At 43.1% G+C, this 24,655-nt stretch overlaps 1 protein-coding gene and 1 pseudogene across 1 annotated transcript in view; one reads left to right on the top strand and one right to left on the bottom strand.

Moving 5' to 3' along the window:
• LOC124616573 (hemicentin-1-like) overlaps nucleotides 1-24,246 on the top strand; it is a 294,411-nt gene extending 270,165 nt beyond the window's left edge. The window contains exons 7-9 of the mRNA XM_047144893.1: nucleotides 4,037-4,247; nucleotides 8,871-8,873; nucleotides 24,131-24,246. Coding sequence (XP_047000849.1) covers nucleotides 4,037-4,247; nucleotides 8,871-8,873; nucleotides 24,131-24,246 — 330 coding nt within the window. The remainder of the gene's footprint in view (nucleotides 1-4,036; nucleotides 4,248-8,870; nucleotides 8,874-24,130) is intronic.
• Nucleotides 2,945-3,062, bottom strand: LOC124616845 (annotated as a pseudogene).
• Nucleotides 24,247-24,655: the final 409 nt, after the last annotated feature.

The following is a 24,655-nucleotide window of genomic DNA, read 5'->3' as shown; positions in this document are numbered from 1 at the left end:
ACAAAGGGGATTTGCACGTGTGTGCGTATTTTGAAAACAACCGATCTGTCACCGCCACGCAAAGAGCTTTTCCGAGCAACAAAGCCGTATCTAATGCGAACGCAATTCAGTCCTCGGCTTGTTGGTTTGAAGAAACTGATCACACACTAACAATAGATACTCATAGCCGACGTGTATCCATCACAGCTCCAGAACATGTGCGGCTGGTGGTGGCAGCTGTCGAGCATTCGCTAACATGTTCTGCTCGAGGACACGCTGTTCCATGCGGCATTTCAGATCGCAGTGTGAGGATGATTTTGAATGTAGAATTGAATTTCAGTCCCTTCATCATAATGATGGTTCAAGAAATGATCCTAACAGACTATGCCAACCACAGAAGCCTATTTGTGCAAATTCTTGCACAGAAGCCGCTGTAGACAGGTTTTCTTCAGCAGCAGTGAGGCACATTTTCACCTTAGCGCGATTACGAATAAACAAAATTTTCGCTACTGGGCTCATAATAACCTCAAGATTATTCACGAAAGGCCATTGCATTTCTCCGAACTAACGGTGTGGTGTCCCGTATCACTATATAGTGTACTTCTTTGAGGAGGAACATGACAATATGGCTGTGAATGCTGACTGTTATGTATCAATGTAGAGAAATTTTCTGCAGACCAGAATGGAAACAATTTTTGCAGAATGAATATAAAATGCCATGAACAACTAACTTGGCCGGCCGGAGTGGCCGTGCGGCTCTGGGCGCTACAGTCTGGAGCCGAACGACCGCTACGGTCGCAGGTTCGAATCCTGCTTCGGGCATGGATGTGTGTGATGTCCTTAGGTTAGTTAGGTTTAATTAGTTCTAAGTTCTAGGCGACTGATGACCATAGCAGTTAAGTCGCATAGTGCTCAGTGCCATTTGAACCATTTTTGAACAACTAACTTCGAAAATTAAAAACTCTTTCCTCTATATTTCTTCATTTATCTTTTATAACTCCTCAAAATTACTTAATTGGTTTTAGGACAAACATAATTTTTAGCCATGATCAGCACTGTCACAAAATACAAAAGCATTATAAAACTGATAACTCTCATGGCCTGTGATGCAGTGTGCCATTGACGCACTGAGCTTACAGCTGCAGTGAAAAGAACTGGGTGGTCGAGGAGGGGGGAGGGGGCACTTGATGGCTAGGTGTCACTGACCATATGCACAGTTCACATATGAATTTTGCAAAGCCAGTGGTAGGATGTTCAAAATTCTACATAAGCAAAAAATTTGAATAGTTAAAACTGTGTGCCGGACCGAGACTCGAACTCAGGACCTTTGCCTTTGCGGGAAAGTGCTCTAGTAAGGTCCCGAGTTCGAGTCTCGGTCCGACACACAATTTTAACTTCCCAGGAAGTTTCATATCAACGCTCAATCCGCTGCAGAGTGAAAATCTCATTCTGGAGTTAAAATTGTTATTAGAAAAATAGCTGTAGCATATAAAAGGGTTCACAGTAAAATATTAGTCTTACAAATGCCTGTTGTCAGATAGGTGCTACATGGCATATAGCACATGATAAAACTATTGGGTTGGCGCGTAAGTGCGTAGTGTTTATCCACGAGTTTAATAAACAAAACAGATACGCATAATGGAGGCTTTAGTCATCAATAATATACTATATTCTGCTTCACTATGTGCAAGTTTGCCAACGCTGCGGTAACTTCTCTATTTTGTGATTGTAGAAATCACGTGGTTTTGAGGCGAAGGAGTCATCGAGCCATGTTCGGAGTGCATCACCATACAGAGAGAAATTTTCTTGAAAGTTGTTCGATAGAGAGCGAAAAGTGAAAATCTGAGGGATCAAGATGAGGCGAATAAGGTGGGTGGGGAATGACTTCCCAACTGAATTCCTGTGTATAGGTTTTCGTGAGTCTAGTAGAATGCAGCGGGCGTTATCGTGGAATACCATCACTTCACTCAGTCCTCCTAGCCGTTGTTCTCTTATTGCGCCTGCAAGGCGTTATCAGCTGTCGAAAGTAAATGTCAGTAGTGATGGTTACACCTCAGGGAAGCAATTCTTAGTACACCACACCGTCGCTTTTCAACCACATGCGTAATACCATCTTTTGTGGATGCACACAGATCTTTAATCGGGCAGCTGCTACTTTGATTGGGCTAAACCATTCCATTCTTTCCCTTACGTTGACATGAAGACACTATTTCTCTTCACTAGGAACGATACAGGATAGGAATCGTCGCTCCTCTTCATGAGCCAATTGATGAGGAGCAAGCAAAGATGAGCAGATGCCCAACTGCTGATTTTCGTGATTTTGGATTGGCTTAATGCATACGGTACCCATACACCCAATTTTTTAACCTTCTTCATTACATGAGAACGTCGCACGATGTTGAAATGATCCCAGTTCACTACGTTTGCCAGCTGCCGAGTACAATGATGTAAATAATGGTGGACTGATGTCTTCAAACGATCTTCATCAAACCCTGAAGGTCGTCCTGAATGTGGACAGTAACTAATGTCAAAACGATCCTCCTTAAAACGAGAAATCCTTTTCTTGTCGTGCTCTCTCGAATGGGATTATCGCTATACACGGCAAAAGTGTTTTTGGATGCCTCCGCTGCTTTCATCCTCTATTGAAATTTAAGAGGAGAGTACGTATGTCAGAAATGTTCCGATTTCTATAAGTAACTCTCGCTTTTCTAGCGCCCACAACTCCACTCACTATCCCCAACTGAAAAAATGAGAATACTTGAACTCACTCCGTCTTCAGGCCACGAGTGGCCTACCGAGACCATCTGACCGCCGTGTCATCCTCCGTGGGGAATGCGGATAGGAGGGGCGTGGGGTCAGCACACCACTCTCCCAGTCGTTATGATGGTATTCTCGACCGAAGCCGCTACTATTCGGTCGAGTAGCTCCTCAATTGGCATCAGGAGGCTGAGTGAACCCCGAAAAATGGCAACAGCGCATGGCGGTCCGGATGGTCACCCATCCAAGTGCCGACCACGCCCAACAGCGCTTAACTTCGGTGATCTCACGGGAAGCGGTGTAACCACTGCGGCAAGGCCGTTGCCCAAATAGCAAGAGTGAACTAAAATTAAAAAAATGCCAATGGATAAGTAAACTCATAGCAACCAGAATACCAATATGGAATACAAAAACACTACAACCTTATGCACCAACCTAATAGCCGAAAACATACAGAGACACGAAAGCAACCACTCTTGAATATGCTCATTCTTCCATCGATGTGATGGTGGTCGTAATGACTGTGACCGATTATTGAGATGAATAATAAAATTTGAGATTGAATACTCTTTCGGTTTCCATGTATCCTGAAGAACTTTGGTCGAGCATTTCGGATTCACTTACAAGGGGAGGCCGCCAATTGTGAAATTCAGATTCGATTCATACTGCGCATAATAAAAGCTCATGGCCACTATACGTATTCGTTTCGGAATATCGTTTCTACGTCTTCCGTTAACTACACGTGTAAACATTATGAAGACAATTAATAACATTTGTGAAATACAACTTTGTTTGCAGAAAACATAATCATGTTCGAAGTCGCCAGTTTTTCCACGACAAACGACTTTCAACAACTTATTATATGCATAATTGTTGCAACTGATTGCCGTGAATTATATATATATATATATATATATATATATATATATATTAAAAATAACAAATACTAAAAAAAAGTTGCATGGTGCGAGATTCGATCCGTTGACCTTCGGATTACGAACCCGAGCGCCTACCGCTGCGCCACGACGCTGTAGGAAGTTACAAATCGTAGAGAGTATTTCACATCAACGGTTTCTTTTAACTGTCAGTTTTCTCGACAACGGCTGAGAAGTGCATCTTGGTGCTTTGCCACATTACACCTCTGGCTATGAGCTTTTATTATGCGCAATATGAATCGAATCTGAATTTCACAATTGGCGGCCTCCCCTTGTTAGACTCCGGCATACGGTGTAGTGCAGTATAGCAGTGTTGCCAGCCGGTACTGGAGTGACGTGACCCGCGATGGCTGGGTGTGTGGCAGAGCGAGCCTGCGTCGCGGCCGGTGCAGTGGTGGCACAATGACCGGCCGGTGGGCGGCGCCGGGCCGCGGGGCGTCTCCGTCATCACGGAGCCGGGCCCGCGCACCCACTCCAGGCTGGTCGTCTCCAGCGCCACGCGCGCCCACTCCGGCAACTACACGTGCGCCGCGCCGGACACCGAGCCCGACACCATCAACGTGTACGTCTCTCAAGGTGAGACCGCCGGCCAGCCATCTCCCCACCGCACCTCACTTCCATCCCATTAACCACCTGTTCTCTCACACCAATCATCTCAGCACAGTTAATTTCCCCTTACTAACCACCTGTACTTCCACAGACAGATTCTCACCACACCTCACTTCCTCTCACTCTTCACCTCTTCGCTCACACCCAGCCTCTCATAACACTTTACTTCTGCTAGCTGCCTGATGTGTTATAACCATTGTCTCATTCTTCCTCACTTCCACTCGCTCACTGTCTACCTGTTCTCTCACAGTTAGCCTCTCACTGCAACTCACTTCCCTTCTATAACTGCCTGTTTTTTCACAGAGCACCTCTCACTCCTCTTCTGCTTGATAACTGCCTAACGTTTCACAACCAGAATCTCAACACTCCTCCCTTCTCTCTCAACTGACCTTCCACTGCACCTAGCCTTTCTTCGCTAACTATCTGTTCTCCCGCAGACAGCCACTACAATACATACATTAATATTTGTTCTGTAGACCTTGCATTTCATAATACTGTGGATTGTGTCACTTAAACATGCTTTTCTTAAGACAATATAACTAACTTTTTTCTGCAGTTACTACTTCATATCTAAAAATTCATCCATTGAATAGAAGGAACTAAAAATATGTTATTTCAGCCTTTGATATATATATATATATATATATATATACTGGGGAGGTCTTGCTGGGTTTCTGGATGAATTCAACCGTTTTTTTAAGTACTGAACAAATCACTCTCCTCAAATGGTTAAACCAACTTGTTTCTACAGATTTTTTAAACTGCTACTCCACTAACCATCTGCCATTCTAACCAACACCTTTCAGTACTGTTAACCTCTGCAGTTCTCTTGATTCCCTAGTTAACCTAGCAACAAGGGTCGAAGTAAGTGTGTAGTGTATATCATTGTAGAAACATACAGTTCAATGAAAATCTTACTAAAGAAGATGGAATCATAAAGTGCTTATATAAGTGCAAATTGACATATAACACACACTGACAAACAAAATATGATGACCACTGTCCACTATGAGATTGAATCTGGTGGCACTGTGAGCACATGAAACAGTAAAGGAAGTATATAAGTGGAGCAGAGACGAATGGGAAATACCCTGTCACCTATGAATGAGCATCTAGCATCAGTGAAACCGGTCGGCTGTTCATACTCCACTGTTATGTGCATCTATGGGAAGCAGTGGAAAGGTGATGAAATCACCAATAGGTTACAAGTCGTTGCACATCCCTGCATCATCACAGAACATGGGGAAGGGAGGCCTGTTATGTAAAACAGTATGTGAGTGATTTGATGACAGAGTACATTGCTGATGAATACCGAGATATTTCACTCAGTGGACAATGTTGAACATGGAACTACACAAGAAATGAGTCCTACAAGCTCCCATCTTGCCCAATCGGTATCTGCCATACCATGATTGTAGTCGGCACACGCTCATCGAGATTGGCCCATGGATCAATGGATACCTCACGTCCGGCTGGATGAACCATATAACATGTACATCTCTCTGATGGTTGCATGCAGATTCGCTACCATCGAAGTGGATCGCTGCATGAAAGAGACAACACACTTGTCCTTCTGCTACTAACATATTCCATTTACCTCGTCACACATTCATTGACTGTCTTGATCATCTGCGGAGAAATTCGTCATATAAACTTGTAGCGCTGAGTGGGTGTTGGATTTGTATATTTCTGGGCTACGATCAGATGTTTACTATGCCGTTCATAGTAGTGCATCCACATCCATATTTTCTTATTAATTGCTAGCACATAAGCACTGGTCCTCTTGCAGCTGCACATCACTAGTACCTACTATATCTAACTTCACCCTTTTCAGTTCACTTTTTAAATGCTCTAACCTACCTGTCTCATTAGCAGATCCCAAATTCCATGCTCTGACCAGTAGGACAGTTTTGTTTCTCCTCACGACAACAAGCTCTTGGGTAATTTCCACCCCAGGCACCCAGTGGAAGGCCACTTCAACTAACAAATATTTTCACAGGATGATGCCGTCATCATTAAAACCAATAGCAGACCATCATGTCCAAAGAAGTACAGGGCATCCAAAAGAAAAAAAATGCCCATAAAATATTTACAGTAAGACTGACATGAGATTGTTCGTTGTTAATTAACATTACAGGAAACGCTGGAAATGGTCACTGTTGACCTCGATGCAGCACTGTGCTTGACTAAATAAACTGATAGACACTTGCAGCAGCTCTGCCTAGGGACAGTAGCAAGGCCATTTTCCGGTGTTCTGCTGTAGCTCTTCCAGTGTGTGAGGAATATTTGACTACAAAGAGAGAGAGAGAGAGAGATCAGGCGATCGAGGTGGCCCGGAGACTGCACTGCCTTTGCTGATTACTCTCTCCTAACCGCACACCTAAACCATATTTCTCCAGTCATTATCCGTTTTCATCAATGGTCGATAAGTTGATCAAGGCAGCGTGTGCCGTTGCTCTATCTTGCTCAAAATATCTACTGAGTTGATCCACATATGGATTCAACAGCGTCTGGACGTACGAGTTAGCGTTAACAGTTTGGGACCGTATTATGATGTGGACGCTAGACGTTGCACAGCAAACGCCAATCTTGAGATTATGCAACGACTCCTTAAAGTTCTGCATAATGGCACATGATTCTTTGAGTTCAAATATCCTAACAGGCTGAGCCTGGTCGCTTCTAAAGGTATGAAGACTCAGGAACCAAAGTTCTTATTATGCTTCCCACAGAGATCCCCGACGGAACACAAAATGCGAGTTCGTCTGGACGCTTTATCTCGTACATTCTCTGTGATGGTCCGCTGCCCTATTCGTCAACAATGGTCAGTTTTGCGTCATTCTTGCAGGATTGGCAGCCCTGACGCCGGCTGCGAGCGCTTTTTCTTTGCTGTGTGACGAGTTAAGTAATTTAGCTACAAATTAATTGTTTTTTCTGTATATTCTATAGTATTCACGTGTATTAGTGTCAGATAGGCTTGATAGATTGGAGGCTTCAGTTTTCATTTGCTTCTGAATAGGAAAAGCGGAGTTTTGTTTAGGACAGTTTCGCGCGTGCGCAAACGTTTGTTTACATTCTTATCTGACGTTAAATACGCGGAATTATCAGTTAAGTCAGTGTACAATACTCAGTATTTACGTTTATTAGTGTCATTTAGACTCGATACATTGAAGGTAGCAGTATTTATACGTTTTATTAGGAGAAGTGATACTGTCAGTGAATTCTAACCTCAATTATATACTTTCGTCTAGCGCAACCTGCGAGCGTTAACAGTTAAGAAAACGTAAAATACGTGGTAAATTAGTGTCACACTACAATATCTGAGTAAATCAGTGCTATAATACAACTTCTGATCCCTTCTTACATACGGTTTAGTTAGCAGAAAGCTAAAACTCACCTCGCCGTCTGCTATAATTCCTTAGCTTATGGTGGGCTTTTGTGATCGTGTATTGTAAGCCCACCGGTTCCTATTAAGTAGTGTTCGTATTTGAGCTTTACATTCCGAACTCTTATTGTTAGCTAAAGGTTTTGTTTTGTACCTGCATATGTCAGTATACAATACTCAGTATTTAAGTTTTTTAGTGTCATTTAGACTCGATAGATTGAAAGTAGCGGTTTTTATAATTTTATTAGGTAAACGTTTGTTTGCATTAAAATACGAGGCACAATCAGTAGGTGTAGCTTACCATAGGTTACTGTTTAATTCGTTAATAACATTCACTAGATAGCCCCTAGCAGTTTACTGTAGGTCACTGTGTTTTTCTTTAGTATTCACTAGGTAGCCCCTAGTAGGAAAATAAGCACCAGATCTAGCTTCTACCATGCATATTTATAATTTTTGATTTTTGAGTGTCGTTTCTGCCGACTGGAGTGTAGCTGTTAACCTTGTGTGGCAGAAGGTTCCCTTAAGTCTCTTATAGTAAATCCCATATTAGCTAGATGGACAGGGACTGTGTCTGTTGTGTGCGGATGCAGGAGTTGGCCACAGTCCAAACGCAGCTGCAAGCTTTGTTGGCCACAGTCAACAGATCCTGAGTGCCACTTTGAGATGCGTCGGAATTTAAAGGTATTGTCCACCACGTGCTAGAGAAATATGTGCCTAGCAAAAATATAGGGGAGTGAAAGGATCCACCTTGGTTCAACAAACATATTAGAAAGTGGCTTATAAAGCAGAGAATTTCGCACAGTCGTTTTAAACGTAGTCATTGCTCTGCTGACAAACAGAAATCATGCGAAATGAAAGCAGCTCTCAAAAGGTCAATGAGAGATTCTTTTAACGAATTTGAAAGCAATATTTTATCTGCAGTTTCTAAAAATAACCCCAAAAAATTTTGGTCGTACGTAAAATCTGTGACCGCTAAAAGTAATTCAGTACCTTCTCTTGCTGACAGTATGGGTAATGTAACGGACGACGATAAACGGAAGGCCGAAATTCTAAACCCATCTTTCAAAAACTCGTCTACGGTAGAGTACTGCAGCACCATTCCCACTTACAATTATCGAACAACCCAAGGATGGCTGACATAGTGTTTAGTGTATCTGCGACTGTAAAACAGTTAATGTTCTTAGACGCCAGGAAGGAATCTGGCCCAGACGGTATCCCCGTAAGATTTTATGTTGACTGTGCTGCAAGTATAGCACTATTCTTATCCATCAGCTATCAGAGATCATTCGAACAGCGGAAAGTTCCTCGAGATTGGATGAAGACCCTGGTCATAGCTACCTATAAAAGGGGTAGGAAATCGGATGCACATAATTACCGGCTAATTTCACTGACATCGATTTGTTGTAGAATCATGGAACACATTTTGTGACCAGACATAATGACCTTTCCAGACTCTGAGAAACTCATCTGCAGAAACCAGCACGCTTTTAGGAACCAGTGGCCATGGGAGACACAGCTGGCCCTCTTTGTGCATCATATACAAGGGGCTCTAGATACCGGCTCCCAGGCTGATGCCATATTCCTAGACTTTCGAAAAGCGTTTGACTCATTTCCGCACTGTCGCTTGCTCCAAAAAGTGCGCTCTTACGGTCCATCCGATGATATATGCGGCTGGATAGAAAGTTTTCTGACAGACAGGGAGCAGTATGTCGTCCTGAGCGGGGTGACTTCAACAGAAACAAGTATAACTTCAGGTGTGCCCCAGGGCAGAGTAATGGGTCACCTGCTTTTTACGACTTACATAAGCGATCTGGTTGATGATATTGACAGCGGCATTAGACTGTTTGCCGATTGTAGTCTACAGAAAAGTAGTATCACACGAAAGTTGTGAACAAATCAATGAGGATTTGCAGAAAATAATAGTGTGGTGTCATGACTAGCAGTTATGTCTCAATGTTGGTAAGTGTAACCTACTGTGTATAACAAAGCAAAAATCCCCATTAATGGATGGGTATAAAATAAATGCCAAGTCTTGGGGAGCAGTAACATCCGTCAAGTATCTGGCTGTGACTATTCGAAATGATCTCAAATGCAACGATCAGATTACGCAAGTAACGCGTAAGACGAACTCTAGATTGCCGTTTATTGGTAGAATCCTGAAGCGCTGCAGTCCTTCAACAAAGGAAGTTACTTACAATACGTTAGTTCTTCCAGTTCTAGGGTATTGTTCGTCTGTATGAGACTCTTACCAGTGGGGTCTGATTCAAGAGATTGAGAAAGTCCAAAGAATAGCGGCAAGATTTGTGACTGGTACATTTACCCATCGCGAGAGCGTTACAAATCTTACAGAAAGTTTGAAGTGAGACATAATTGCAGATAGACGACGCGCTAAACGGAAGGGGCTGCTCATTACATTACAAAATCCGATCTTGGTCGAGGATGTAGAGCATATATTATTACCAACAACTTTCAAAACACGCAGAGATCACCATTCAGAGATAAGGGAAATTAGAGCTCGTACCGAGGCGTTCAGACAGTCGTTTTCTTTTTATTGTGGGAATCTGGTGCTGTGACGGAGACTTAAACACGTGGTGGCAGCTCCATGTGGTTTCCTCATCTGCCTTCCACCCACTTACTGGTAGAACTGCTGGACTGTGAATGAAACTGACACAAAATTACTGTTATTTGTGCAAAGTATAGTTCAATTCTTTTATCTTGGCGGCTCGCGCATGCCCGCCCAGACGCGGGAGATTGCTGCGTTGCCAGTTGCACACGACGCACGCGCCAATAGAAGCAGCGCCATAGTATAGCATAGTTCGCAAGCTTACGTTTAGGGGGGAGCGCGCAGTTCATGAAGTAAAGCCACCACGGCCGCATTAAGCCTTTCGCTGCTACAGAGACGTGCTCCCTGCATTCCGCGCAGTGCGCGATTTTGTCTCTGCACTGCTCGCCTGTGCAGACACATCGTGTTCCGACTGCTTTGACACTCTTATCAATCGACTCCACAAAAACTATTTGCCCCAAAAATTAGATTTTTACACATCTTCTTGACTGATACCTTCCCCCCATAAATGACTTAATTTTGTTTCGATGTTCAACGCAGTTGTTATGCAGCATTAAATATAGTAAACCATTGCACGAAATTTTGAAGATTTTGCAGAGGTAAAAGTCCATAGAGTATATTTTCCGTATGGTCGATTTTAGTTGCACAATGTTGAGAATGAAATGTGGACAAGATACCTCAATTTAATGTAAAATTTACTGTATAACAATAGCTCATTTAAGTGCCACATAGGTGTCGTATGTAATATTGAGAAATATTCCGTCTTTCGCGACTGTAACAAAAGTTTTATTTACACTGAGCACATTTGGCTTTATTTTAAAGCACTTCAATCAATTAAAAGGAAGTAGACAAAATACATTAAACAAAACTGTGGACTTACAAAAACATTAGGACTTAAATATACCGTCTATCAGCGAAGTGCTCTGAGCTATGTCAAATACAATTTTTGTGTGTGGCACACACAAACATCATTTATTTGCTAAAACACTGATCTGCCAACACAAACGCTGAATATTGTGTTACCGCAGCACAAAACTACGAAAGGTGACTTGGCAATGGAGGAGACAAAATACTGTCCACTGGAGATGCTTCAAAAGAGAGAAACGCGTCTGGTCTAAATAAGCCCCTTATTACAGTTGCAGAAGAGGAATATATTTCAATACATTTGGTAAAACTGCGACTGTGGAACAAAAACAAGAAAGAGAACATGAGTACCATTGTGTATGTGCCATACCTTTCCTTGATTGAAGTGCTTTAAAATAAAGCCAAACGCGTCCGGTGTAAATAATACTTTTATTACAGTCGCGAAAGATGGAATATTTCTCAATATTATATACGACACCTATGTCGTACTTAAATTAAATGAGACATTGTTATACAGTAAATTTTATATGAAATTTAGGTATCTTGTCCACATTTCATTCTCAACATTGTGGCAACTAAAATCGACCATACGGAAAGTATACGCTATGGACTTCTACCTCTGCAAACTCTTCAAAATTTCGTGCAATGGTTTACTACATTTAATGCTGCATAATAACTGCGTTGAACATCGAAACAAAATTAAGTCATTTATGGGGGGAGGTATCCGTCAAGAAGACGTGTAAAAATCAAATTTGTGGGCCAAATACTTTTTTGTGAAACCGAATGATAAGTGTGTCAAAGCAGTGGGAACACCATGTGTCTGCACAGGCGAGCAGTGCAGTGATGAGAAAATCGCGCACAGTGCGGAATGCGGCGAGCACGTGTCTGCAGCAGCGAAAGGGTTAATGAAGAGACAAAGCACTAGAAATTTCAAAAAATTGCATTAAAACGAATATAATTCGTGAAGTAAGGCACTTCGATATTGTTTTTAAATAATGAAAATATTAAGCACTGCTCAAGGTTTGAATTCATAACCTTTCACACAGCAGCCCCACACCTTAACCGTTACGCTAACGCACCTCGTCTGACTACACAACGCCATGAAGACAATAACACGTCACGCAAAATACAGACAAACACTGTTGGTATGACTATGAATTACTCACGCTTCGTCGAAGTACAATAGGAAATAAACAATTACCGCTGTTCTTTATTGCGAAAAAGCGGTTCGTGAGAGTGATACAAACACCTTTCCTTGCTATCGCCTGAATTAGGAGTCTTATTGCTTGTTTGGTTTAATTAATTAATAGAATATGAAGCAATTGGTATAAAGAATGCTTTTTCCAAACTTTCTATAAAAGAATGTCTGCTATCAAGACATTGCTTTTGTTCTATTACTTTATTTATGACTGAACGTTTCTAAATCTGAAGACACTCGTCCATGCTCTGCAGTGCGGTCGAGATGTGGTAACGTTGTTCTCTGTTCATTGGCTGACTGTGTTTTGTGACGTCAGATGCGCAGAACGAACCTAAACTCGGCCGCCAACATAAATGACGCGCACTTTAGCAGCCCATCTTCGACGCCAATGCGCCACTTCCAGCCATGTGCACAGAAACGCCACCGAAAGCCACTGGTAGAGGAATAGCCTTGCCTGCACCGCAATAACTGTGCTTTACCATTGTTTCTCCAAGCAAGCCTGGCCCATCTGACAATAACATGACAGGTTTATTGCTATAATCAAAATGACAACACCCTCCGCTCGCCAGTAACTAGCAGTCACTGCAATATACCTCGACATATTCTCTCTGACTTTCCCATGTAATGACAGCGGCACTACAGTTCCAGCATGGAAAGTTCATGTTGCGTAATTGCCAGTTCAGTGGCTCGTTCAGACTTGCTGCTGCAACTACTGCAAATACTGTTGTCCTTCTTCAGGAAGAGTTATGTTTCTTGGTCTCTCCACAGATATTTCTCTGATGTGGTGGCATCTATGGCACATCCATGTTTGTTGTAGGGGCACGCAAGCCTAGGGAAGTCGATGATCCATAGTTCGTGGGGGGCACGGGGTGAAACATGTCATTAGGGGTATTTTCAATTACTTTTCAGCATGTTAAGCGCTTTGAAATCTATTGGCACCTCCACCGTATTATTCAGGATTTTCTCCGAGCCTGAGCCGGCCGTGGTGGCCGAGCGGTTCTAGGCGCTACATTCTGGAACCGCGTGACTACTACGGTCGCAGGTTCGAATCCTGCCTCAGGCATGGATGTGTGTGATGTCCTTAGGTTAGTTAGGTTTAAGTAGTTCTAAGTTCTAGGGGACTGATGACCTCAGAAGATAAGTCCAATAGTGCTCAGAGCCATTTGAACCATTTTTCTCTGAGCACCTTTGGGAATTGCTGATGAAGGTAAGGCATGTCCATATTCGGCTATAAAAAGTGTGTAAGTGGTGCCCCGGATGTAGTCAGCAAGTGACACTGCAAAGAGCTGTGGTCGCCCGCCCCGTTAGCTATCGCGCTTCATGCGATCGTTCCTAACCTATCGCTGCAAATCAAAGCCTCGCTCATGTCCACGTCCACATAGAACTGACGTCATATTTAAGGCGATTTGGGTCGCACCTGGAAGAGTGTTGCGATAGCTCGGGTCATTAAAGGCGACCGCTCATGACAACCGGGAAATCCCCCGAGTACGATTCCAACACAGATTTTCATTTGTCCTGCAATATTCTGCAACTGATGCAGAACCATAATCAAAATTGCAAGTCCGTTCTTAATTGACTGTGACCATACATCGTCTCCGACACAGCAGTACTATACAACATTTATGGATGACTCTAGCGCTACGCTGCCTTCAAGGACGAATAGTGACAATCACTAACTAACTGTGACAAATTTCCTTTTCGAATACACTAGTAACAGATAAAATTGAAGGATCTGCAATGGACGTAGAGCACATATCCTAGAAAGTGCATTATCTTCTTAGATAGTAATTTGGTTACTTAGTTGTTCATTCACCCCCATATCATTTCTACAGTGCAATTAGTCACAAATGAGTAAACGATTAAACATATTTATAAAGTAACTAATTCCCGTGCCCCAGAAACGAACTACTTACTGGCGCGGTTTGACGTCAATTTAAATACTGTGTGTGACGTCCTTTCCTATCTACATACTTACAAACGACCTAACAAACACTGCCATTTCTAATATTCCACTACTCCTTCTTTAACTCATTGCTGGTATGTACAGATTATGTCGGGGCGGGTGAGCAACCTTTAAACAGTCTATTCACCTAGCTGGATAGGCTTCAGCTTCTCTGCCCCTTCGTTCTGCGATGGTAGGTACTGGTTTAGCCGACAAAATCAGTGTTGACGAGAATTTGACCAAATACCTACCACACAAAGGCAAAGTAAGTCCAGTTCAGGGGTAGTAGCTGAAAGTTACTTAAACTATCGAGCGTTTTGCATGACTCGTATGAAAAAATATCTAAAATTTCCTTTAAGTTCGTTTCTTCTTCTTTCGATTTCGGCCATCTTTGGACCACGTTCAACAATTCACTTGCCCGGCTTTTTGATCTTTTTTTCTCTCTTCTCAATATTTCCTCATCATTTTCGAGTGGTTCCTCCTCCGCTCTTCCGACCATTTCCTGTTATTATTCTTTAGTTTCGTTTCTTCTGGAAAACACTTAATTTCGTTCACTATTTGTCTAAACTTTTCCCTGTCCCTGATTGACTCACGGGTGACATTAAAATAGGCCAAATCCTTTTTCACCATCTGTATCCATTTATTGTTGGTTTTTTCGTTCCTGTTACTATGTTCAAACACTTTTCTTGTTAGTCTGTTTCCATCCATCCTCGACAGGTGACCATAAAACGTTAGTCTGCGTTTACGCATTGCCTCACTCACTTTCTCAATAGTTTTGTATATTTCCTTATTACTCTTTAGCTTGTACTCTTCTCCAATCTTTCTCGGTCCTAATATTTTTCTCAAAATTTTCCTTTCTTTCTTTTCCATGTTTTCTATTTCCCCCTTTTTGTTAAGAGTTAGGCACTCCGATGCATACAGGCATTCTGGTCTAATGACAGTTTTATAATGTCTTAATTTAGCTTGAATCGAAATGTTTTTTTTGTTATATATGTCTTTGGTTTTGTGAAAAGCAAATTCCATTTTCCTTGCTCTCGCCTGGTTTGCACTCTTGTCTAAACCATTCACTTGAATTATTTCACCTAAATACTTAAATTTTTCTACTCTCTTAATATTGCCGTATTTAGTAATAAGATTTTTCTTGTTATTTCTATGATTAGACATATACACAGTTTTTTCAAATGAAATCTGCAGTCCAGCTCTGGCCGAAACTTCTTGTAGTTTCTCCAGGTAGTTCTGAGCTATTTCTTCGTTTTCTGTAATTATTGCCAGATCGTCTGCAAAAGCTAAACAGTCCACTTCTATTTTTTCTTTTTTTGTTCCAATTCTGATGTCATTCTTGGTGCCTTTGAGTTCTTCTTTCCATATTCTCAATATCTTTTCCAGTACGCAGTTGAAGAGGATTGGGGATAAACCATCACCTTGTCTAACACCTGTTTTAATTTCGAACTTCCTTGAAATTTCACCCATAAATTTAACTTTGGCCTTACTGTTTGTTAGCGTCTGTTTGATAATTTGAATTGTTTTCGTATCGACCCCAAATTCTTCCAATACTTTCAGTAATGTTTCTCTATCTACCGAGTCGTATGCTTTTTTGAAATCTACAAATACTATTGCAAATCTCTGGCCTCTTGAGATTCTGTAACGAATTAGTGTTTTCAGGTTAAATATTTGTTCAACACAGGATCTACCTTGTCTAAAACCTGCTTGATATTCACCTATTTTTTTATCCAGAACTGGCTCCACGATTTGAAGTAATTTCCTTGACAACATTTTGTATCCTACTGGTAGTAGCGAGATCCCTCTATAATTATTAACACTCATCTTATCCCCCTTTTTGTGTAGTGGGTGTATCAGGGCACACTGCCAGTCTTCAGGAATTCTTTCTTCGTCCCAGATCTTCTTAAACATATGTTCCAAAACTTGTGGGAGGTTGGTATCCATTATTTTTAGGATTTCTGGTACTATGGAGTCTTCACCTGGGGCTTTATTGTTTTTTAGACTGTGTATTATGTGTTTTATTGTCTTTAAAATAAGAAAAATGGCTATCAAGTCCGTATGTAATATCCCGACGTAAATTATGCAATATTACTGACTGTCTCTGTAACAAGTTCACACCCAAAAGCAGTCAGAAGATATTTAGTCCGATTCGATATTTTAAACGTCCTAAACAGTCACTGACACACGACTGCATGCGAGGTAACACATTCACTGGTTCAGTAGTCTTCTTGTAAAGAAGTGCTTGCCATAATGTCCCGTTATCTGCACGAAACGTTCCACGTGGAGTTTATGGACGATATGACAGATTTACACGAGAATATCTCCAAATGTACTCACAACGCTCAATATTTCACAAAATATTCAATACGGCTCCATCTGCTCTTCATCAACGACACGAGAACCGATCAAGCGTGCGAATTTCCTGATTCTGGTACAAATTTGGTTCAAAAATGGTTCAAATTGCTCTGAGCACTATGGGACTTCTGAGGTCATCAGTCTCCTAGAACTTAGAACTACTTAAACCTAACTAACCTAAGGACATCACACACATCCATGCCCGAGGCAGGATTCGAACCTGCGACCGTAGCGGTCACCCAGTTCCAGACTGTAGCGCCTAGAACCGCTCGGCCACCTCGGCCGGCTACAAATTTGGTCAGTCCGCTTTAACATAGGTGTTTACCAGAAGACAGCTTCCGAGCGACTATCTCGACTCATAGATCTGAGGCACAAAACCTTATTGAAACGCTCGGGAAATGCTGGTTTGCTATTGGTTAGTATAATAAGCACCCAGTCAGTTCATCTCGAGCGGTATTTCTAATGTCAGCCAATCATGTTACCACAAGTAATTTAGAATAGAAATTTCGTATTTCCGGAAGTAAATAAAATTTATTGAAGACAAAATACGATTCATTTCTTCAACTAAATTACTAATAAATTTCGTACTCAACGCATCTGCTAGCTGACTTTTACGAAATCAACCTCGCTCGGAAATACGTCACAAATTCCACTATTGCACTATTGCCCAGCGACTTTGTCACACTTACATTAGGGTAGTTTTAATACTATATCATATTCTCACTTTACCTATGTCCTCCATTTACTCTGTGTCTCTCCAAAACACTCACACAACCCAAAACGCGATGAAATAATAATTTTCCAAAGTATTTTAAATTACATCAGAGATGTGTGGTAACGAAAGTAAAGAAATTTCCAGACACATAGATTATGGGAACCTATCCTCTTGATAGTCCCAGACACAGGTTTCACAATTCCAGCACGGTCATTATGTGTTTTAGGTGAAATTAATATTTAATACAGAGTATGTGTAACGTATTGCACATTGCTCGCTCGGTCCAGTAGCCAGCGTCAGCCGTGGCAGCGTGAGAACCAGACGTCTGCCCACCTCTCGGCTCCACGGCAAGTTACGCTTTCAATGCAAGATGACAGCTCGCAATAATTTGCTACGTTAAGAAATGCATCCAATGATGCATCCACCCTTACGTACATACGTGCACACACACGCACCCACACAGTGATGCACACGCACTCATGTACTCGTAAAAGCACACTCAGATCAGTAGGTTGTGATCTGAAGTGTAACGATACAGTTTTCTCACTGATTTCTTCACCAGGCAACCACAATTCTAGGATTTGTGACATACATTCTATTCACAGGTGAGGTCACCTTTACGCGGAGTGGTATCTCCAACTTACATAACAGCCATCTGTGGGATATTATGTAGAACCCCCATGGTATGGTGAAAGCGAATCATCAGCTTCGGTGTAGTCGGGATGTGTGGGCGGGGATAATTGGCGATCATATTTTGGGACCAGTGTTCGTTACACGTCGCCTAACAGGCCAGAACTAACTGCGTTTCTAGCGGTTGACTTTGCTTCCCACGCTGGAAGAGGTTCCACTGACGATTCGAATCGTTATGTGGCTGCTACATGATGGTGCTCCAGCCCATTTCGCTGTTAAACGTCTGGACGCGTCTCATTCGTATCTTCCGCGGTTCCATGGATCGGACGTGGAGGTCCAGTTGCATAGCCTGCTCGTTCACCAGATCTCAGCCTGTGCGATTTATGGCTAGGGGGCCATCTGAAAAGTATCGTGTATGCAGATCTCTTTCCCGTTGTGAAGACAGTGGAGCAGCGTATTCATGCTGCCCTGGACACTGTTCGTATACAGCCTGGCAGATGTGAACGTGTGAGACCGAACACGCTAGGCGAGTACAAGCATGCTTTGAGGCACATGCAAACCATCTACAACACATAATTTAACCGTGCCTGCATGGTAGAGCCCGTATTAGGCCGCAGTCTCTCTAACAGTGTATGATTGAATAAATGGTCTCTAGGTTGGAAACCATAAATTTTCGGACGTAAGTTCATTAGATGTTTTTTGTTCCGCATCCTCTCATCCATCAATCCCTAGAGTATAAATCTGGTGGAAAAAATCACCCTGTAATTCAAATGGCTCTGAGCACTATGGGACTTAACTTCTGAGGTCATCAGTCCCCTAGAACTTAGAACTACTCAAAGCTAACTAACCTAAGGACATCACACACATCCCTAAGTTTTAGGGGACACATGACCTCAGATTTTAAGTCTCATAATGCTCAGAGCCATTTGAACCATTCGAAAATCTCATAATACTCGAGCATGGAACATGTTCCAAACTTCTACAACTGACCGGCATCAGAGAAAGAGGCCTATAGTTTTGTGCGTCTCTTCGGTGACCTTTCTTGAAAACGGGGATGACCTGTGCTTTTTTCCAATCATCCCCAACACTTCGCTCGACGAAAGACCTGCCGGTACACTGCTGCTAGAAGAGGGGCAAGTTCTTTCTCATACTCTGTGTAGAACCGTATTGGTATCCCGACAGGTGTTCCCTGTGTTGTAAACGGAATTCTAGATTGAATGACTCCAGTTCATTTACTTTACGTAATTCTGAGCTTTCGTACTACTTTCCGTCTCATTTACCGGGAAGACTGCCAGATGGTAACCGCCTCAGCGACGGACGATGTTACCAATTTTTCAATGAACGGAACACGAAAACCAACCGGTTGCTTCAGCTGTCCAAGTTGCAAAACATGTCTTAAGCTATACGAGCAGTTCTAGTCGAAGAAATCCTAATTTACATTAAAATAAACAGTGTAGAAATTAGATTTTAAGACGATGGCTTTAAAGAGATTGTTCTAGTGGTTATATTATCGTCTCTGACATTTTTCTTTTCATTGTTCCGGCTGCAGAGGAGAATAATCACATTTTGAGTCACACATAGTTATTGTAATCTTTCAGTTTGCTTGCTTTTGCTCTTGCTGTATGAACAGTTCCTTGTAACTGACGAGGCGTTTGTTATTTATATAGGTTTGTTTCCGGTGCGTAGAGCACTTTTATCGTGGAGACGGGGAGACTGATGGAGTGTTTACCATTAAAGCGGGACAAAGTGGTTGCTGTCGTCGCGAAATGCACGTCCCATGCAAAGAGGCTTACGTCGCATCACGTTTTCGTGCTCGTACGAAAACATGCCTTCTCACTCGGCAAAAGCGTCAGTATTCGTGTATGTACTGGAACATGTCGACAGGCTTCTGTTCGACCGGTCCTACGGATAAGGACCTAAATTTAAATAATGTAAATGACTCTGTAATTAAGTGATGTATTAATCTCCTTATTTTACACTGAATGGAATGAAGTGTGTTATTTAACAGCGATTAATTCCACGTGTGCGGTTCTGAGCTACAACAATCAAATCAAATTTACTGCACAAGAAAATAAAGCTCTACTCACACGCTCGCAGTCTAACTTCGCTCAAACTTACAAAAAGCAGAATCAAGAAACTCAAAAAATCTTTTCTGTCAAACTTGATTCACTGTCAACCATTTTTTCGTTTCTGTGCTGTCTTAAAGGAGGCAAAACACTGCGATCTTTCTCTGTGAAACAGTTTTGGAAAAACGTTAGTATTTCGTCCTTTCCTATGTCGTCATTCGCTTCAGTGCCATTATGATCTCAGAGTGCGTGGACAGATGGCTTCCATCCTCTTGACTGCTTTAATATAGGACCAAAACTTCTTACAAATTCCCTACGGTTCATTAGACAGTATTTTGCATTATTAAAGAAGCAGTAGAAAATAGAATGCACGTTAACTTTTTCATCACAGACAGCAGCTATAATAATAGCAGTGGCTAGAAGCGAGGTCTGGACGCAGAAAAGACTCAGAGAAATGCACTGTATTGTTTATGTTCCTACGAGACCATTGAAACCACCAGTGGACAAATGGAAATAATCTCTGGTAGCATGATGTGACGACGTCTACATGCCGCAAATGATCTCCACACAAGACGCTAGGGAAGTCTGTTGTTTCTAAGGAAGACAATGGGAAATTAGTCGACGATCCGAGAAGAATTTGAAGCGACAAGTAAACCGAGAATACTGTGCAAAGGGATATCTTTACGAGAATAATCAATCTCATAGTTGTGTAAGCTCTTTCGACAGTATCGCAGAAGGTATAATAGTGCCAGTGGGTTAAACCTAAGCAGCTCATATACACTGACGGGGAAAAGAATCCCAGCACTAAGAAGGAGTTCTGTGACATAAACGACAGTTCCTCGCCGTGTTTCTACATCAGAAAGATGATGTCTGTTCCAGTTTCGCGCCAGTCGCATTAGAGTTGCTCTTGTAGCACTATTATGAGGATGCAGTTCAGGTTTCCTTTAAATACACGCTGTAACGGTTGTAAGGCACCAGTTACATTTGACAATTGTATTGGTGAGTTTATGTAAGTTACTCCCCCTGAACAAGCCATGAAGGCAGAAAGGTACCGACCGACCGCCGTGTCATCCTCAACCCATAGGCGTCACTGGATGCGGATATGGAAGGGCATGTGGTGTGGTCAGCACACCGCTCTCCCGGCCGTATGTCAGTTTCCGAGACCGGAGCCGCTACTTCTTAATCAAGTAGCTCCTCAGTTTGTTTCACAAGGGCTGAGTGTATCCCGCTTACCAACAGCGCCTGGCAGACCGGATGGTCCCATCCAAGTGCTAGCCAGCCCGACAGCGCTTAACTTCGCTGATCTGACGCGAATCAAAAATGGTTCAAATGGCTCTGAGCACTATGGGACTTAACATCTATGGTCATCAGTCCCCTAGAACTTAGAACTACTTAAACCTAACCAACCTAAGGACATCACACAACACCCAGCCATCACGAGGCAGAGAAAATCCCTGACCCCGCCGGGAATCGAACCCGGGAACCCGGGCTGACGGGAATCGGTGTTACCACTGCGGAAAGGCTTATGTAAGTCAAGAATGCCTTTAAGGCATCATCTCAGGGAATTAGAAACAGGTCGTGCAATAGGGGTACGAGAAACTGTATGTTCCTTCTGCGATGTTGCAGAAAGACTTGGCACGAATGTGACCACTGTAGATGACTACTGGAAGCGTTGGCCACAAGAATGTATGGTCGCTACAAGACCGGGATGCGGACGGCCGTGTGGCACCACCGAAAGAGACCTTCTTGTTCGGCGTATGGGTCTGGCGCATCTGCAGCAGCAATGTGAGCCGCCCTTGGCAACTCAGTGACACAACAGTCAAAAATCTGTTACGGCGAAGACATCTCCGTGTCAGACACACTACAGCGTACACTCCAGCGACCCTAAGCCACCGAGATTTCTGACATCAGTGGTGTCAATCGCGAGCTATTTGGAAGCCAGGGTAGAGGTCTGTTGTGTTTTCTGATGAAGGGTGGTTCTGCCCCGGTGCCCGTGATGTTCATGTGTTGGTTAGAAGGAGGCCAGCTGAGGGTCTGAAATCAACCCGTTTCCACGCTAGGAGCACTGGACCTACACCTGGAGCTATGCTCTGGGGCGTGGTTTCGTAAGACAGCAGGAGCACTCTCGTGCTTACCCCACGCGCCCTGATGCAAATTTGTACCTCAGTCTGGTTATTCGACCTTTTGTACTGCCATTCATAAACAGCATTGCCGAGAGTATTTTCCAACAGGATAACGCTCGCCCATATACTGCCGATGTACAGCAAGCTGCTCTACAGAGTGTCGACGTGTGTTGCCTTGGCCTGGTCGAGCACCTGATCTGTCTCCAGTCGAGCACATGTTGGACCTCATCTGACGAGAACTCCTGCGTCATCCACAAACAGCATTAACCGTTCCTGTGTTGACTGACGAAGTGTAAGAAGCATGGAAGTCCACCCAAAAACTGATATCCGGCACCTGTGCAACACAACGCCTACACGTTTGGATGTTTGCATTTGGCTGTTGCACTGCTTACTGATGTACCAGCATTTCAAATTTGAACTGGCTTGCCTCCTGCTTACATTAACCTGTGATGTTAAATATGTTACCCAGACAAAAGTACACTACTGGTCATTAAAATTGCTACTCCACGAAGATGACGTGCTGCAGACGCGAAATTTAACCGACGGGAAGAAGATGCTGTGATATGCAAATGATTAGCTTTTCAGAGCATTCACACAAGGTTGGAGCCAGTGGCGACATCCACAACGTGCTGAAATGAGGAAAGTTTCCAACCGATTTCTCAGCAGTTGACCGGCGTTGCCTGGTGAAACGTTGTTGTGATGCCTCGTGTAAGGAGGGGAAATGGGTACCATCACGTTTCCGACTTTGATAAAGGTCGGATTGCAGCCTATCGCGATTGCCGTTTATCGTATCGCGACATTGCTGCTCGCGTTGGTCGAGATCCAGTGACAGTTACCAGAATATGAAATCGGTGGGTTCAGGAGGGTAATACGGAACGCCGTGCTGGATCCCAGCGGCTTCGTATCACTAGTAGTCGAGAGGACAGGCATCTTATCCGCATGGCTGTAACGGATCGTGCAGCCACGACTCGATCCCTGAGTCAACAGATGAGGACGTTTGCAAGACAACAACCGTCTGCTCGAACCGTTCGACGACGTCTGTAGCAGCATGGACTATCAGCTCGGAAACCATGGCTGCGGTTACCCTTGACGCTGCATCACAGACAGGAGCGCCTGCGATGGTGTACTCAACGACGAACCTGGGTGCACGAATGGCAAAACGTCATTTTTTCGGATGAATCCAGGTTCTGTCTACAGCATCATGATGGTCGTATCCATGTTTGGCGACATCGTAGTGAACGCACATTGGAAGGGTGTGTTCGTGATCGCCATACTGGCGTATCACCCGGCGTGATGGTATGGGGTGCCATTGGTTACACGTCTCGGTTACCTCTTGTTCGCATTAACAGCACTTTGAACAGTGGACGTTACATTTCAGATGTGTTACGACCCGTGGCTCTACCCTTCATTCGATCGCTGCGAAAACCTATATTTCAGCATGATAATGCACGTCCGCATGTTTTATGTCCTGTACGGGCCTTTCTGGATAACGGAAATGTTCGACTGCTGCCTTGGCCAGCACATTCTCCAGATGTCTCACCAATTCAAAACGTCTGGTGAATGGTGGCCGAGCAACTGGCTCGTCACAATACGTCAGTCACTACTCCTGATGAACTGTGGTATCATGTTGAAGCTGAATGGGCAGCTGTACCTGTACACGCCATCCAAGCTCTCGTTCACCCAATGTCCAGGCGTATCAAGGCCGTTATTACGGCCAGAGGTGGTTGTTCGGAGTACTGATTTCTCAGGATCTATGCACCCGAACTGCGTGTAAATTTATTCACATATCAGTTCTAGTATAATAAATTGGTCCAATGAATATACGTTTATCACCTGCATTTCTTCTTGGTGTAGCATTTTTAATGGCCAGCAGTGTTTTCGCGAAATTTCATTACTATACGTTAATTTCATTTTGGTGTCTCGATTTTTTTCCATTACTGTACTTTGCACCCAAACGATTTGTTACATGTCTCTCACAGCAGATTCTGATGGTTACGCCCTTTCTCTTACAGGTGACAATATAGCAGCGATCCAGAAACAAGAAGTTTCCCACGCGTTTCACCACTCGTCGGCGAGGCCAGTTGTCGTCAGTATAGCGATTGCCGTTCTGAGGGAATTTTGGCGATGACAACACCTTACTGCCGTGTGCGCCTTCGTAGCACCGAAGGCGCCCTGCACACTTCTGACAGTGCTGGCATCTATTTCGCACAGCCGTTCTGGATGCTTTCTTCAAGGCGCCATTCCTCTGGAAAGGATCTTTTGAAGATGTTTGCTGGGTTGTTGAAACCGCACAACGTTACAGGGATTCAACAAAACACGTGTATGCTACTGCTTTGGGCACTTCATTGTTTGCCAAATCAAGGTGAGTCATGTTCTTCGATTCTAGCACCACAGAGAGCTTAAAAACTTTTACTGCTATTCCTGGAAATTAGCTACGATAAAGTAAGAATCCCAGTTGTAACACACATTACATGAAAGGCTTTCACCAGCGAATGTGTGCACATTTGGTAAATCTTCATGTTTGTACTGACATGTTC

This window comes from Schistocerca americana, chromosome 5 (genome assembly GCF_021461395.2).
Source record: "Schistocerca americana isolate TAMUIC-IGC-003095 chromosome 5, iqSchAmer2.1, whole genome shotgun sequence".
In the NCBI taxonomy this organism is placed as follows: Eukaryota; Metazoa; Arthropoda; class Insecta; order Orthoptera; family Acrididae; genus Schistocerca; species Schistocerca americana.
The sequence above is the reverse complement of the archived record's forward strand: the minus strand, read 5'-3'. Positions and strand labels throughout refer to the sequence as shown.